The sequence below is a fragment of the Orbicella faveolata genome, unplaced genomic scaffold (genome assembly GCF_042242905.1).
Source record: "Orbicella faveolata isolate gen_17 unplaced genomic scaffold, um_ofav_v1 contig_34, whole genome shotgun sequence".
Classification (NCBI taxonomy): Eukaryota; Metazoa; Cnidaria; class Anthozoa; order Scleractinia; family Merulinidae; genus Orbicella; species Orbicella faveolata.
The window spans coordinates 23,441,340-23,456,281 of record NW_028301563.1 but is presented as its reverse complement, the minus strand read 5'-3'; the positions used below and the strand labels follow the sequence as shown (position 1 = coordinate 23,456,281).

At 46.0% G+C, this 14,942-nt stretch overlaps 3 protein-coding genes across 3 annotated transcripts; 2 read left to right on the top strand and 1 right to left on the bottom strand.

Annotated features, from left to right (window-relative positions):
* Positions 1–1,464: 1,464 nt before the first annotated feature.
* Positions 1,465–3,205, top strand: LOC149105347 (uncharacterized). The gene has a single exon (XM_089271312.1). The coding sequence runs from the start codon at positions 1,514–1,516 to the stop codon at positions 3,203–3,205; it is 1,692 nt and encodes a 563-aa protein (XP_089127438.1). The 5' UTR covers positions 1,465–1,513.
* A 1,259-nt stretch (positions 3,206–4,464) lies between these two features.
* LOC149105346 (uncharacterized) lies at positions 4,465–5,968 on the top strand. Its single transcript, XM_089272348.1, has one exon. It carries the CDS (start codon positions 4,640–4,642, stop codon positions 5,966–5,968), a length of 1,329 nt encoding a protein of 442 aa, XP_089128474.1. The 5' UTR covers positions 4,465–4,639.
* A 4,347-nt stretch (positions 5,969–10,315) lies between these two features.
* LOC149105345 (uncharacterized) lies at positions 10,316–12,968 on the bottom strand. The gene is made up of 4 exons (XM_089272347.1): positions 12,623–12,968; positions 12,108–12,155; positions 11,586–11,797; positions 10,316–10,926 (listed from the first exon to the last, which is right to left on the bottom strand). The coding sequence occupies exons 1-4, from the start codon at positions 12,966–12,968 to the stop codon at positions 10,921–10,923; spliced, it is 612 nt and encodes a 203-aa protein (XP_089128473.1). The 3' UTR covers positions 10,316–10,920.
* Between the last annotated feature and the right edge of the window lie 1,974 nt (positions 12,969–14,942).

The window sequence follows — 14,942 nt, the reverse complement described above, 5'->3', positions numbered from 1 at the left end:
GACCTCGTGCGTAATGTCGCGAGCCTCTTTTTGCCACTCAGGTGTGAAATATTCATCCTAAAGAAGCGCGACCAAGTGGAAGCAGGCAATCATGTTTTTATAACATGCAAACAAAACCGTCTGTTTCTAAAAGTCAGTTCGAAGCGGGAGGGTTCGTGATTTTTTTTTATCATCTCCGCTTCAACTCTGCCGCGGATGTCTTTCTCCATTTTATCGACATCAATCTCGGTAAGCCCTCTCTTCGATGGTTGGCGAAGCATCCTTGCACGGACCTGATCTTTCAGAAAGTTATACCGCTGAAACTCGGAAAGGATTGTGTCGAACTCGTGGGAAGACACTTCGTTGTTGTTCAAAGCGTTGGAGAGCAGTCTGTTGACGGTATCCCGCTTGGCAACGGCGAGAGTGGTAATCTCTTGATGCTTCTTTATTTTCGAGTCGAGATTTTTGCTGGCGATTATCACCCCCGACGAAACGAGAGCGAAGCATCCACCAGCGCCGCCAAGAGGAACAGCTGCCGGCAGGCCAACAACAGACAGAGCGGAGCCAAAACTCGCGCTGGAAAACGCTGCGGAGAGAACGCTGGAGCCGGCAGCGCCCCAATTAACGAACTTTCTCGCGCGTTTGTATTTTTTAGCAACGAGGCGATAGTGGTGGACCTCACCGGCCAAAGTGTTGGAGATCTCGTTGACCTTCTGCAAGCGGAAATTTTGAGAAGGCTCCGCCACCACTGGATATAGAGGGCCGGCAGGCGGAGCGCTGGCAACAGATTCGCCGAAGACATTGCGTATATATAGAAATTTAATTTAACTCTAATTCAAAAGGAAGAGGGAAGCCCTTGAAATCAAAGAGTTCGCCGTTTTCATCTTTGACGCTAACGGTGATGCTATTTATGAACTCGTCTGTAGAGCAGTCTCGCAAAACCTGTTGCGGGGAAGCTGGTAGCTTACTTTTTCATAAGGCTCCCTTTCACATCAAAAAAGGCTAATACATCTGACCTTTTGCCATTGAACAGATTCTTTTGTTTGTCGATCAAATTACAATGAATAAAATATGTCGTTGGAGCTGTAAGCCGTTTTACAAAGGTTATAGGCGGCAACTTTCGCCCAATACCAAGAAAACCGGCTAAATCGCGATCAATTTCAATAGGTTTTGCCCCAGCCCCAAAATTTCTGCTTACAAGCTGGCTAACAGGTTGGTTTATTGCTGTTTGCAACTCTTTATATTGATATTTGGCGAACAGACCGTCTATTTCTTTTGACAATCTTTCTAAACTATAATGCCCTGGGAGTAATTTACTAACTGATAAAGCTTTATCTTTGTTTTTATCTCCGAAGGTGGCTGAACCTTCTTTCTTCAAAGTGTCCCAGCTGTTGTACAAACTGCAAGATATGAGTTTCATGAAATGCACTCTCGGTATCGGTTTTTCAAAAGATATTGTCCCTCCGTTCTGTTGCGTAACAAAAGTGAGAACAACCATTTTTATATTCAACAAATAAAATTGTGTTCAAATACAATGCCGAATGTGTGGGACGATATCAGTCAAGACCCCGGGTTTGGTGATCCCAAGTTTTTGAAAAAAGAAGATGCTGCGAAGAAAAAGGCGTGGACAAACTTTTTAAACCGCTTTCCAAAAGCGGACAAAAGCAGGTTCATTTCACAAGCAATGATCGACGAGAAAAAAAACGTAACCGCCGAGGTGTTTTTCAAAGAAAGCGAAGACTCGTTTCAAAGCGTCTTCGGCTCAGACAGGCGGTATTGGAGCGCGGAAATGAAAGAGGCGCTTGGTTTGGGAGACAGCGGGGTTTTTCCTTACCAGCTGGCGCCGCTTGGCTCAAAAGTTTCCTTGCCCATCCCTGCGGTACCTTTCGACGGCAAAGCGCCAAGCTTGAAAAAAATATTCAACGCCGAAATCCAAATCTACGTCACGCCTGGCCAATATTTCACGACAAAATTCCGAGAAATATTTCAAAAAAACAAACTCAGGCACACTTCTGCAGCCGAATCAAAACACTGGTTAGGAGGTCCTGACATGAAATATTGGCCGCAACAGCTCAACTTCGCCGTTTTCTGCGCGACACAGAGGTGCGGAGTTTCTCGCGAAATCTTTGACAGCGGGATGGATCTCCCCCCGCAGATAAGAGCTTTTTACAAATTCCACGTGTATTTCACGGTCAGGCGCATTTTGTACCAGCTAGGGGGTGTTCAGAGCATAAGCGCTTTGCCCGGAGACCCGCCTTTCAACCAATTCAATAATCATTATGACGTTGCTTCATACAAAAGATTATGCAGCGAGTTCGGGATAGATCCGTCAAGCGATTTTCGTTTCACGCAAGGAGCAAACCACGGTCTGGGAAGCGTTTACGTCTATGCGAGTGGCGCGTCGAAAACTGACTACCTATACCCGGGATGGAACAAATTCAGCGATGAAGGCGGGAAAGCTATTCAAGGAAACCTGATTTATTACATCGAGCCGGGGGCCGCTTCTGATACCCAATCGGACTGGTTCGCGCCAAACACAGCATCCGGTTTGACGCAGGCGGGCTTGTCTAGAATCAACCAGTCAATCGAGGCTTTCGTTTATTGCATCCTAGGCGCGCAAGTCAACGTCCGCAGCAGCATTCTCGGTTCTGGTGGCCGAGCAAGAGAAGCCCAGAGCGAGTTCCTGGTGCTGATGGAAAGCGCGATCACACAGCCAGACCTGGCCGCGAGCGTGCAAAGGTACCAGCTCGCAGTGGATCAAGCGAAGGTCAGGCTCAATCTCGCTGTAGCCCCCATGGCCTGGCTCATGCCCGCGCAAATGATAATCAACACCGCAAGCACGATCGGTTACAACAACAAGCTGAAACAGGCGGTCTCCGGGATGAAACTGGGGGTGAACAACGAGGTAAATCCTGACACAAAAAAAGCTGGGTTAAAAATCATGGCAGGCGGCCCGTCAAAGATTAAACCCCCCAACAGCCATCCGTCCAACCCGATTCACAAAGCCGCAACAGCCGAATCAAGGAGGGGCAAGCCCCTCGACCCGGGGCTTGGGGTGGAACCCCACAGGAAACCAGCTTCGACCGAAACTCAGAAAGCACAACCAACGGCGGAAAAAATAGAGCCCGAGGCTCCAGATAAAACACCGCAACACGAAATTAACAAAACAGCTGTCATTGTCAGTATAGTTGGATTATCGGCGTTGCTGTTCATGGCTTGGCGGTAAGTTAACGCTGCTTCTTAAAATATTGTTCGAACAAAAAGGCTACCGCGGCAAGAATTAGCAGCCAGGTGTGCTCGGCCAGAAATCCGACGACTTGGCCGGCGGCTCTGAACAGGAAGCTCACGATCGAGCCAATCAGCCCGGGCAGCAGAGAACCGAGTTTCGCGGCAATATCTTTGAGGCCATTTCCCAAAGTTTTGCCGGTGGCTTTCAAACCTCTGGTGAGGACCCCGATGACAGCTCCAATTGTGGTCCCGGCGGCGATAAGAATGGCGGTCAACGTCACGCCATATTTTTTGAAGATTTCCTTGACCATTTCCAAGAGAGGCCGCCCCCTTTCCCTTTCCGCGATCTCCTCGTTTCTTTCCGCCACTCTGCCTTCTGCGGCTTCTTTTTCGGAGGGCGAGGCATTCTCATCTTGGATGATTGCCTGGTCTTCCTCGTTTTGGCGCTGCAGCTCGCTTTCCTGCTCTTTCAGGTCGTCCAGCGGTTTTGTTTGGTTTAGCCTTTCTTCGACGTTGTTTCTTTCGCTTTCTTTTGCCGCGAGGCTGGCTCTAAGTCTGTCGACCTTTGCTTGTTCTTCTTCTCTGTTTTCTGCTCGTTTTTCAAGCGCGGCCACCTCTTTTTTTGCGTTTTCTAAATCTGTTCGTAAATTCTTTTGCAGTTGCTTCAGCCTGCGTAGTTCTGCTTCACGTTCAACATTGGAACCATACTCATCATGAAATGCATCAATCTTTGTTTGGTTTCTCTCTATTCGTTGCCTAAGCTCCTGCACCTCTTTTGAGGCTTTTTCCCTTTCCGCGGCGAGCGTTTCAGCCTCTTTTAATTGCTTTTTAGCGTCTATCAAAATTTGTCGGACGGTTCTTAGGGCCTCATTTTCTTGATCAATAACTTCTTGTGCCATCGGGCCAAGAGAGTCTTTGATCTCTTGTGAAAGTCTTGGGTTTAGCCGTTGCCTGCCTGTCCCCCTTTCTTTGGTGAAGAGGTTATAAAGTTTTTTGCCAAAACCCTTCATTTTGACTTGCAGTTGGCCGGTCTTGGTGTATTCAGTTTCTAGATTTATTGCGCTTGCTTTCGGAAAAACTCTCGTTTAACTGTCCGATGATCTTTGCTGTTCACCTTCCACGCCTAACAAAGGGGTTTCTTCCCACATAAATGACGTCTCGGCATAAGAAGTGTCAGGCAGGCCGGACTGCTCGTGCTACATGGCATGCATTTCCGTTTGTTCACCCCCGTGGTAGGGAGTGGATGCACCGAAGGGATCAAAAGATTCGGTTGTGTTAACCTCTTGTCTGACATCAGAATCATCGTGGTCAATCCGATTGTCAAGGCCCGGGTCTTTGTAACCAAATTTGCCACCGCCTTCCGCCGCCATAGCAATATATTTCAAGCCTGTTTTTTTTTTTAATCAGAAAATAATCGCCGGCGTATTATACAATGTCAGTTCCAGAGAACCTTCGCGCAACGTACTGCAAAAAAACATTACGCGCCATGCAGGCCGAGCGCGCGGTCAAGCGAATCACCTTTTCCCGCACTGAAGCCGAACCCGGCGATACGCTGTATGTTTCAGTGCCCAAGCTGAACGTGAACGAGGTTCTGGTGCCGGGCTCGCTAGCGCTTGTATTTAACGTCGACCTTTCTGGAGGGCACGCCAACAACTGCCTTGTCCAGAACGTCACGCGGGCGCTAGTTGACAGGCTGCACGTAAAGTTCGGAGGCGAAACCCTGCAAGAAACGGTCGGCTACGGCATCTACAAAATCTTTGATGACCTTTTGCTTTCGCAGGAAAAGCGAGACAACATGATCTTCGAAGGGATTCAGAGCGAGGATCTATGCAAGATCCGCTCAGGCGCGGGAGACAAGAAAACCTCGGGCGTCGCCGCTGGAAAAAAGCTGAATGAGGTGTACGGAAGCAAGTACCGGATCACGCTAGACCATCAGATCCTAACCGATCACGGCGTTTTCTACCCCCAGGCCCTTTACAACGAACTCGTATTCGAAGTAACCCTTGCTGAAGCTGAACATGTGGTCATTGGAACTGATACAACCCAGCTGAAATACAAGCTGACTAACGTCCAGCTAGAGTACGAAATGATACGCAGCAAGACTCTGGCAGACGAGGCGCACAGCGTTTACTCCAGCGGAAAAGAGTTCGCCTATGACCACGTGATGCGTTCCAAAATGGTGATCTTAAAAAAAGACACCGACCCGAGGATGAACATCAAAGTCGACGGCCAAAAAAGGTCGCTAAAAGCCCTCCTGCTACTTTTCATAGAGCCTTATACCAATGGAGCCAGAGATTCAGAAAAATACGTCTTCCCGGATCTGACGAAAGTCAGCGTCACGATCAACGGCTCGCCCAACATGATTTACAACAACAGCGTCGAAGGCAAGGACATGTGGGAAGAGGCCCAACGCTTCTTCGTGAAGGAAAAAAATAAAACCGAGCACATGGATGCGACAAAGTTTTACACCGGAGATAATTTCGGGCTTCTGATTGATATGCCCTCCATGGCGGACCGAGAAATGCACGGAAGCGGCAGGCGCATTGTGAACAGTACAGCCGGCGTCCAGCTGGAAATCGAGAGGAAAACCGAAGGCTCAGGCAACTTGAACTGCCACGTATTCGTCATCTCCGACTCCCAGTTCAACATTATGGACAGACAGCTGCCTTCAAGTTCGACTACATCGTGCTCATCTGCCCGACGTTCACGCACAACAAGACCTACCACCGGGTTGGCGAAAACGATCCAAGAATGGATGTGATAGTCTGCGAGCAGCACGCCGTGGAAAAGTGGCTGAGATGGCTCTCCGAAGGCACCAACACGCTCATAATCCTCCACGATTGCGCAGCCTCCAAAGATGTGAAAGAGCGTACAGGCGAGCTGGTGAATCTCGCCTTTTCTGCCCGTCATATGGGCATCAGCGTTTGGGTGCTGACCCAGAAGTTGACCGGCATTACATCTTCCTTCAGGGAAAACGTGGCGGCGATCGTCCTCTTTTACACTCCCTCGGCCAGGACCACGAAAGCCATCTTCGATGATTACGCCGGCGAACTCTCCCCGGATGAGTACAAAGGTCTGGTTTCAAAGCTGAAAGAGCGAAAGTTCTCTTATCTTGTTTTCTCGCTTCGCCACCCGTACGGGGTAAAGTTATTTGAATAAAAAAATGAAAGCTGCATATAGCCTTGCACAATGGCTGGAGAAGAGGTCGTGTTAGCAGAAGTTATGAACCTTCTTCAAACCGAGCCCGAGCCGTCGAGTGGTCCCGCAGGTGGCCTTGTTCCAACCACCCCCGGACCTGACATTCCTGCTCTTCGCGAGCAGCTGGCCGTGCTGGTGTCCACAGACAAAGCCAAAGAGGCCATCGGAGTGCAGCTAACCCACGAGCAGGTGAAGCGCCTGAGCGACAAAGGTCGAGAAATTCACCAAACGCTACGAGACGTACGTGGGCTCCAAGACAACGGAAAGCCTGATCGACAGCCTTATTTTTCTTGCAACCAAAGTGGTCGGAATGACCGTCAAAATCAAAGACATCGACGCTTATCAGAAAGAGCTCAGAAACGACTACATCTTGAACAAAGAGCTCTCCAATTTGGCCGGCAACCTTGCTTTGAAGTGCGGCCGGTTTCTTGCTGCGGCCAACGCGGTGTTCATCACCACTAAACATGTTGATTTTAGTCCACAGTTGCCGGAGCAGAGCCACCCTTCTCGTGATGAACACGGCTATCCGCTTGAGGGCGTTGATGAAGTACCCGGATCAGCAACTGGCCAGCATTCGTTAACAACTGCTGAGGGCTTGCTGTCAAATTGTTAACAATTAAACTTTTTTCATTTGCTTAAAATACGGTTCGCTTCAGAATGTCAACCGAACAATTAGAAAGCGCACCTCAGGTCGAGACCCAGACAGCACCCGCCGGCGATATCACACAGCAAGCGACAACTCCGACTGCAACCACGCAGCGCGTAAAAAATCCAAAGCGTGTGGCTGCTGGGAAAATGGTTGCTGAAAGAACGCGGCTGGCCCGGGAAGAACAGAAGAAAGCGGCCGAGGCTTATCACGCGGAAAATAAAGCGAAAGCTGCCACAGCGGCAGCCCCTGAGCCAGCCCCGACTACAGAAGGTGAAAGCCAAAAGAGCGAAAGCCCAAAGAGCGGCGGCCTCAGCGCCAACCAATGGATTGCTATTGGCGACATAGGCGTTTCACTGCTCGGGATCTATTACAAACGTAAAGAGCTCAAGGTAATGGCCAAGCCCGCGTTCGACAAATTCAAAACGCCGGCGCCCGCGCCTGAGCCCGCGAGTGTCGAGCCAGAACCTGCTCGCGCGACACAGCGAAAAGGATTTTAAAAAATGATTTAAACTTTCGCGTGTAATGCATATCACGATGTCAGACCCAACCATCGCGCATCTTCTCATCTGTTCAGTCGCAATTGGCGGAATTACAGTATTTTGGCTCGAATTTACCACAAAAGCTGTCAAAAAGGTGGCGCAACTTACCAACGAAATGTTTGCTGATAAGGGCGCAGAAGAAAGAAAAAGACAAAGACAAAGAGAACAAGAAGTAAGAAGAAGAATAGGAGAAATAATAATAAGAAGAGAAGAAGCAGCAGCAAAAGAAGAAGAAGAAGAAGAAGAAGAATCCGCGGGAGAGGCACATTAAATTAACACAGTTTGGAGAAAAGCTTTGAAAATATACTCAGATGGAAGTCTACTGCGTGAAAGACGGGCGAGTGACGCCGAACGTCCGAGGAACAGCAAAAATTGTTGCTACAAAAAGCAACCGGCGACTGCTAAAAGTGAAGTGTGCTGTGTGCGGAATCACCAAAACAAAGTTTTTGCCTGGAATTCCCAGAAAGGCAGCCAAATTGAAATAAAAGAGCAAGCTGGAAAGACAGATTAATTTTGTTTTAAACTTTCGTTCTTTACTTATATCGAACGCACCATGTCCGATAACAAGCTTGTCAAGACCGTCACTGACGCCGCAACTCTCACGGTATTAGCCGCGCGTATCGGCTGGGCCGCAAAAAAGGTTGTGAAAGAGAATTTCACTTCCGATCCCAGCAGCAGCCCGATGAATTACGTGAAGTTCACCGCCGTCATGGCTGGCAGCATTGCGCTCAAAAAGTACCTCGAGGACCAAAAAATCCTTCCCACCAGCGTTTAGAAAACAAAAACCTTATAATAACGCAATGGCGCGTTCTTATTTCCCCATCAAAGCCCTCACAACGGCTGCGCTGTTGTTTTTTGCAAACAAGATAATCTGTTATACCGCTGATGCCATAGATTTTGTTTGGGCGGTTAAGATTATCACCCATGAAGACTCCGATTCTGAGGATCAAGACTCCGATTTTGAGGATCTTGATAGTGTGGATCAAGACTCCGTTTTTGAGGATCTTGATACTGAGCACTTTCCATTACCGGAGAAATGCCCTACACCTCCTCCCTATGAACTCCCGCCGCCGCCATACGAGAACAATTAAAAATAGATTTTACAACATATACAATGGCGAGCATCGCGATCATGATTGGCGGGACTGTGTTGAACGCCACGGCTTTTATCGGCGGCAATTATCTGGCGAGGGCGCTTGGCGGAGGCGACAAAGCCGCACTTGAAGAAAAATAGCGCCACGGCAAAGCTCTCGAGGATTATCAAGCGGCTTACGCCAAATACACGCGCGACCGAACACAACTTCTCGACTGGATTGTGACCAACGCGCAAACAAAGGAGCAGGCCAAGCAGAACTTCACCAACACCGACTATGCCTTCAAACTCTACAACCAGGCGCATCCTGACGAACGGATGGTACCCCCCAAGGAGCCCAAGTTCTCAGATTTCTATCAGCCAAGCGAGCAGCAGAAAAAGGGTGAACTCGCGTTCGTGGGTGCCGGGGCGCTCGCTCTGGGTTACGCGGCCTTCCGGTTCCTTTAAACTTTTTCACGCCTTACTTATATGGACGCCAAATTCGCAAAGATTTACTACGGCCCCGGGGGCTACTGGAAAGGAATCGCCGCGATCAAAAAATTAGCCGAGGCCGCCAAGGTACCTGAAGAAACCGCAAAAAAGTGGCTGATCAGGCAAGCGCTCTGGCAGATATTCCTCCCCGCGCCGAGGCGAATTCCTCGCCCGAAATTTGACGTTCCCACACCCAACGAAGTCCATCAGGCGGACCTTCTTTTTCTGCCGCACGACAAGCTCCCTCGCGGCCGCAAAGTTTATAAATATGCTCTCACCGTTGTCGACGTGGCCAGCCGCTACAAAGAGGCCGAACCCCTGACTTCGAAAAATTCTGATGAGGTCGCCCAGGCCTTTCAGAAGATTTACAAGCCCGGGCCTCTCAAATGGCCTGAAATGCTGCAGGTTGACCCCGGGCGCGAATTCATGGGCGCTGTCACAAAAGAGATGGACAAGCACAAAACATATATCCGGCACGGGCGCGTTGACATTCACCGACCAGGCCATTGTCGAACGTTTCAACCGCACCTTGGCTGAGCGCTTGTTCGAGCACCAGTACGCCGTGGAAATGCTTCTCCCTGAGGGCCAGCGGTCCACCGCCTGGGTGAAAAGACTTCCAGAAGTTGTTTCGGCTCTGAACAACGAGGTAACGAGCCTTATCGGCAAGAAACCCGCCGTTGACATCAAAGAAAAATCTGTTTATGCAAGGCCGTCGACACCTTACACGAGGCCTGTTGGAAAAAGCGAAAAAATCCTCCCCTCTTTTATCCAAGTTCGTTATCTCTACCAGCCTGGCGAGCTTGAGGGGGGAGTGAAAAGAGCCACGGATCCAATCTGGTCTTTGAAAGTTTTCGGCATTGAAAGATCTTTTTCCAAACCGGAACAACCCGTTCTCTACTATCTGCGCGACGGGTCCAAGCGCGGCTTTGTTCGTGAAGAACTGCTGGCTGTCCCTCCGAACACACAGTTACCCCCAGAGCAACTTTGAAACTTCGGCTTCCAACACTCTAAGTTCGTCATCCGTTAATGTTGAGAAAATATCCATGCAGGTGTACCCGTAAGCTTTTGTATGGATACCATCGTCACCAATCCATCGCTTTGAATCAAACGGCGAAAGCGAAATTTTGTTAATATGCATGCCATAGATCTCATGCCCTTGACAAATTCGCGGATTTCCTATAGTGTAACGAGGGCTTTGGGGGGAATTTAGGGCACTGGCTGAGCGGGAAGTGCCATGCTACCTTCCGGGATCTTTTTAGATCAAGTGGATATTACTACTTATTACTTTTCACACCCTTAAAACCTAGAGCTCATTTCTTATTCGAAGGCTCTGTTCTACGAACAGGTGCAAAACGCCTATACAACTACTTCTATAATTATTAAAGATTGTGTTGTTGCAAGATTAACTAAAATCTATTGTTTATAGACAAATGTTCCGTTGTGTTACCGAAAAAATTTTTAAACTGTCTTTAACTTAATTTAACAATAAAGCTAGTGCCTAGCAAATTCCAAAATAAATCCTTGAATTGAAAGTATCAAATACTAATTCCGAGTGAAATGCCTTTCAATTGAAAAATATATATATACTTTCTTGTACTCTTTGTCTTCTCGGCTTTTCGTCAAACCTTTACTTGGCCTGCCTTGGCAGCCCAGAATGAGCTTCTGCATGCTCAGACAGCTTAACATTGTCGTAATCCTTGCCATGCCATGTTATCTGAAGTCGGTGATCCACAAAGTGATAGTCTGGGAACTGGACAACCTTCTTAGCTCTGCATGTAAAAAGGCAAAGGAGCTCGAAATAGTGACACTGGGTCGAATGCATCAGCATATAACAAGTACAATGCCGTTTTAAAAGTGCAAACTACTACTGTATCCTGATCGTTGCCAGCTTCCGAACTTTACTATCCTGATAAAATATATATATATCCAACCGAATTCGCAAAAAAATGCCCGCATTGACTCAAAGACAGTCCCAGCGGCCAGAAGTCCTCTGACCAACCCCCTGGCTAGGAGATTGGCCAATCACGCATGCACGTGGCATGGACCACTCCAGCAGGGTGCCATGTCAACACAGAAGCCTCAAACAAGGTCAAAAAACTGAGTAAAATACCCAGAAACACAGTCAACATCAAGCTTATTTAACACTGAAAACTCAAATTCCAGCTAGTTGGGGGTGTCAGTAAAAGACACCCTCCCCTCCTCCATGCTTTTGACAGCTGGCCCCCAGCAAGCCACCAGCTGATAGGCCAATCATTGGGCCATGTGCCCAGCCTAGCCTTGACGGAGCCCCCCCCCCCCCCCCCCTCTGGGTTTAAGGTCGCTGGCTTAGCTGGATTCGGGCGAAGCCCGAATCCAGGCGAAAACCTAGCTGGCATGTTTTTGCGAATTCGCTTAGACATATAAAGCAGACCTTTTTTAGCATACTCACTGTTCCCCATCTTTCAATGAAGTTGAAGTAAACTTTCTCGTCATAGTTTTGCGGTAAAACACATACAGCAGTTGCGAAGTCATCTGACACTGGAAATTTCTCAATGGGAGCCAAGTCCAGCTGATATCGTGCACGACCTCGATTGCACACATTCCTCTCTTCATAAAATACATTGTGGTATTTCTCAGTTTCCTTTTTCGTCTGCTCAAACCCTACAGCATCGAGAAAACAAGAAGACACAATCTGCTACTGAGAGACCAAGTTTGATTTAGTTTAAAATGTCCATTCACTTTATTTTTCCCCTATCACTGTTAAAGCAGAGAATGTAACACCTCATCTTGGTGACACCCAACCCACTGTTCAAGCCACTTAAACTGAGCTGACCATGTGTCATATATATTAACCAAAATCATTTAAAGGTGAATATTTTTGACCTATGCTCACAAGTTTTCATTTGTTTACAGCATTCAGCTTTCAGTTACCTATGGTTAATTCATCTAATATCAACATCGTTTCTCTTACTTGAACTCATAGTGAAGGCGACATTCCACGATGCTACATCGTAACCACCTGCAGAAAGGAAAAGAAAAATAATAAAACTGTTATAGTGTTTGTCAACTCGCACGTTTCTCGCAAAAGATTGGAGTTTACCGCTTGATTAAGTTTTGAACTCAGATTTGAAAATATATGGCTTCATTTTACACACGATCGGGAAAAAGCGATTGACGCAGTTTGCTTGGTTTGTGCATATCCAAAAACGTGCTTTTTTCAGCTGCACTCAGGAAGAATTACGCCGATTCGCTAGGGTAAAACTGTTTTCCGTGACATTTACAAGGTTATTTTGAGTAATTTAATCAAACCCACATTGCAATTGGGAACAAAAAAATAACTAGGGGCAAAAGAAAAATGCGAAAATGTTTTGAAAAATATATACAATGACCGATCAAACATTATTTTATCATTAACAAGTAGCAAAAGATAATTAGACATGAGATGATATTGAATCACTTTGCTGACAATCTGTCAATTACACTCACCTGTCGCCTCTACATCAAGATTGAGTTTCTCTTGATAACGTTTGAAGACCGAGAATACCTCTTTCTTATTGGTTGTCACGCGGGATTCACGTGGTGCAAAGCTGACCTGATCTGGAACGACGTACTTCTTGTCAACAGATACTTTGTTGTTATTCCAGGTTAGTTTGAAGACCTTTCTAGTGGAGAGCAGACCGGAATCAGCACCACCGTTTGACAAATCACCCCCCTCAGGATTTCCCTCTAGAAGATTATAACCGACACCCACAAAGTGAACACCTTTTGGTGGATCCTGGAATGCCTGTGTAACAACCCCTACGCCAAGAATGAGGAAAACGGAAAGATGCATTGTGGCCCTGTTCCTTTTCCTCTGATACCTGCCGGAAGAAATTTATAATGAATCAACTCTACAAATACGTACGTCTTCCAGGTACTGCTGAGAAATTTGCGATACCTGCAAGCGGAAAGACTTCTGCCCCTTTCAGGTTTCTCTAGCGAATCTAGTTCAAAACCTAACCCTTGTTATTGCTAGTGACGAAGAGGGTAATGAAAACGAAATTCAGTAGATAATTGAACTTTTAAATGCTTTCATATAGAATTATAACAATGTGAAAAACCAAGACAAAAGTGAAAGAAAAAACATTGTTAATGAAGGAGGATCTGTTCAACAGAACAAAGATAGGTAAGCAGAGAAATAGAAAGGGTTTCTCAAGACAAAAATGTTGAAACCAATCCTTACCTTGTTTGTCTCTGTTACTTAGCCAGGTTAACTGTGACACCCCAAGGAATTGCTGAAGAGTATTTATGCCAGTTTGTATCAATGTTGATACAAATAAAAAGGCAGTCAGTGCAAATACTGTATGGAAACCTCAACAGATTATTTAGTTAGCTGGTCATGGGATAATGTGTTATACTATGACTATTCTTATTTAAGAAACACGAGTAATTGGTCAACCCTGCGCAAAACCAATTTTGAGGTCTTCCATTATCTCGCCAGTTTGTTTTGCGATGATTTTTAATCAACAACTTGTCGATGTTTAACAGCTTTTCAGCTTGCAGTGAGAGAAGTCTTGAACAAGACATTTTGCTATTAGATTTTTAAACTTTAATTCAACAGTGGCTGACAAATACTTAATTACTCATTTTAAAATGGGAAAAGGAAGCTAGGAGACTGAATTTCCCTGTAAAATCAGTACATATTTGGTATATTGTTCAGTTTCGAAAAGATTCTTTCCTATTATTGGTTCTCACGAGAAGGTAGCCAAGAAATATACAAAAACCATCAACAACAACAACAAAAAACTAGAGGTTAAAGTTTTTCTGAATGAATATGCTTTTAATGATAAATAAATTTGTCATCGTTTTGTTTTTCTCAATTTATCATTATTATTATTATTATTATTATTATTATTTCATTAGTCGCGAAATAAAGAATGTTGGAGTCAGAAGGGTTTTTTCATCGCAGACCGACCTTGTGAGAAGGGAACAGGTACATAACTGAACGTGATAAATAAGCGGTATGATTGGTGAGAAAGTCTTACGTTATTGATAGTTTGACTGAGAAAAAGTTAATCGTTTCCACCAAAATAATAAAATTTGTCGCAGATTACAAATGAAGTCTGCCGATTTAAATCGCAAAATTCTAAGCTTATTCGTCTGCTTATTCGTTGGAAACACGCTAAACAATTACCGCCGACTACTTTTAATTAATTTCTTCGCCAATTTGTCACATCTACAGGAAAAAGAAAATACAGACGTAGGTCGGTTATTATTAGTATTCCAAAAGTAATATTAACTTACGAAACAATAGCGACTACCAAAAGGTAAACGCCAGATGAATAAAGTGACTGCTTTCTCAGACTTAAGGTGGCCGAACACAGTTTTCGCGCGCGCTTTTGCTGGTGCAATTCAGCGCGCGCACAAGGATTGAAAAACAAGCATGCCTTCAATAGAGCGATCATTTTATTTACTCAACACCCGCACTATACGCGCTATTTTTCTCCATTATTGAACGCAGTGTATTGATGCCTTTAGTCTTATATTACAAAGCTATGTTAGAAAAGGTAACGACGCAAAGAACCCAGCAATTCTCAGCTTTTTCTTTGTTACCGAAAGAACCCAGTTAATGCAGCGCATGCGCAGTTGCTCGAAAAATTGAGACCTATTGCTTTTGCTTTTTGTTCAGCCACCTTAATCAGCGGCTTAATCACAAAGTTTTGATTTTCGCCGATTGAATGACTGGGAAAAAGGTGCGATGTCCGTAATGGTCTCGTGTGACTTTTACTATTTCTTCTTTTTTTTTTTAACTTTCTTTTTCGTATTT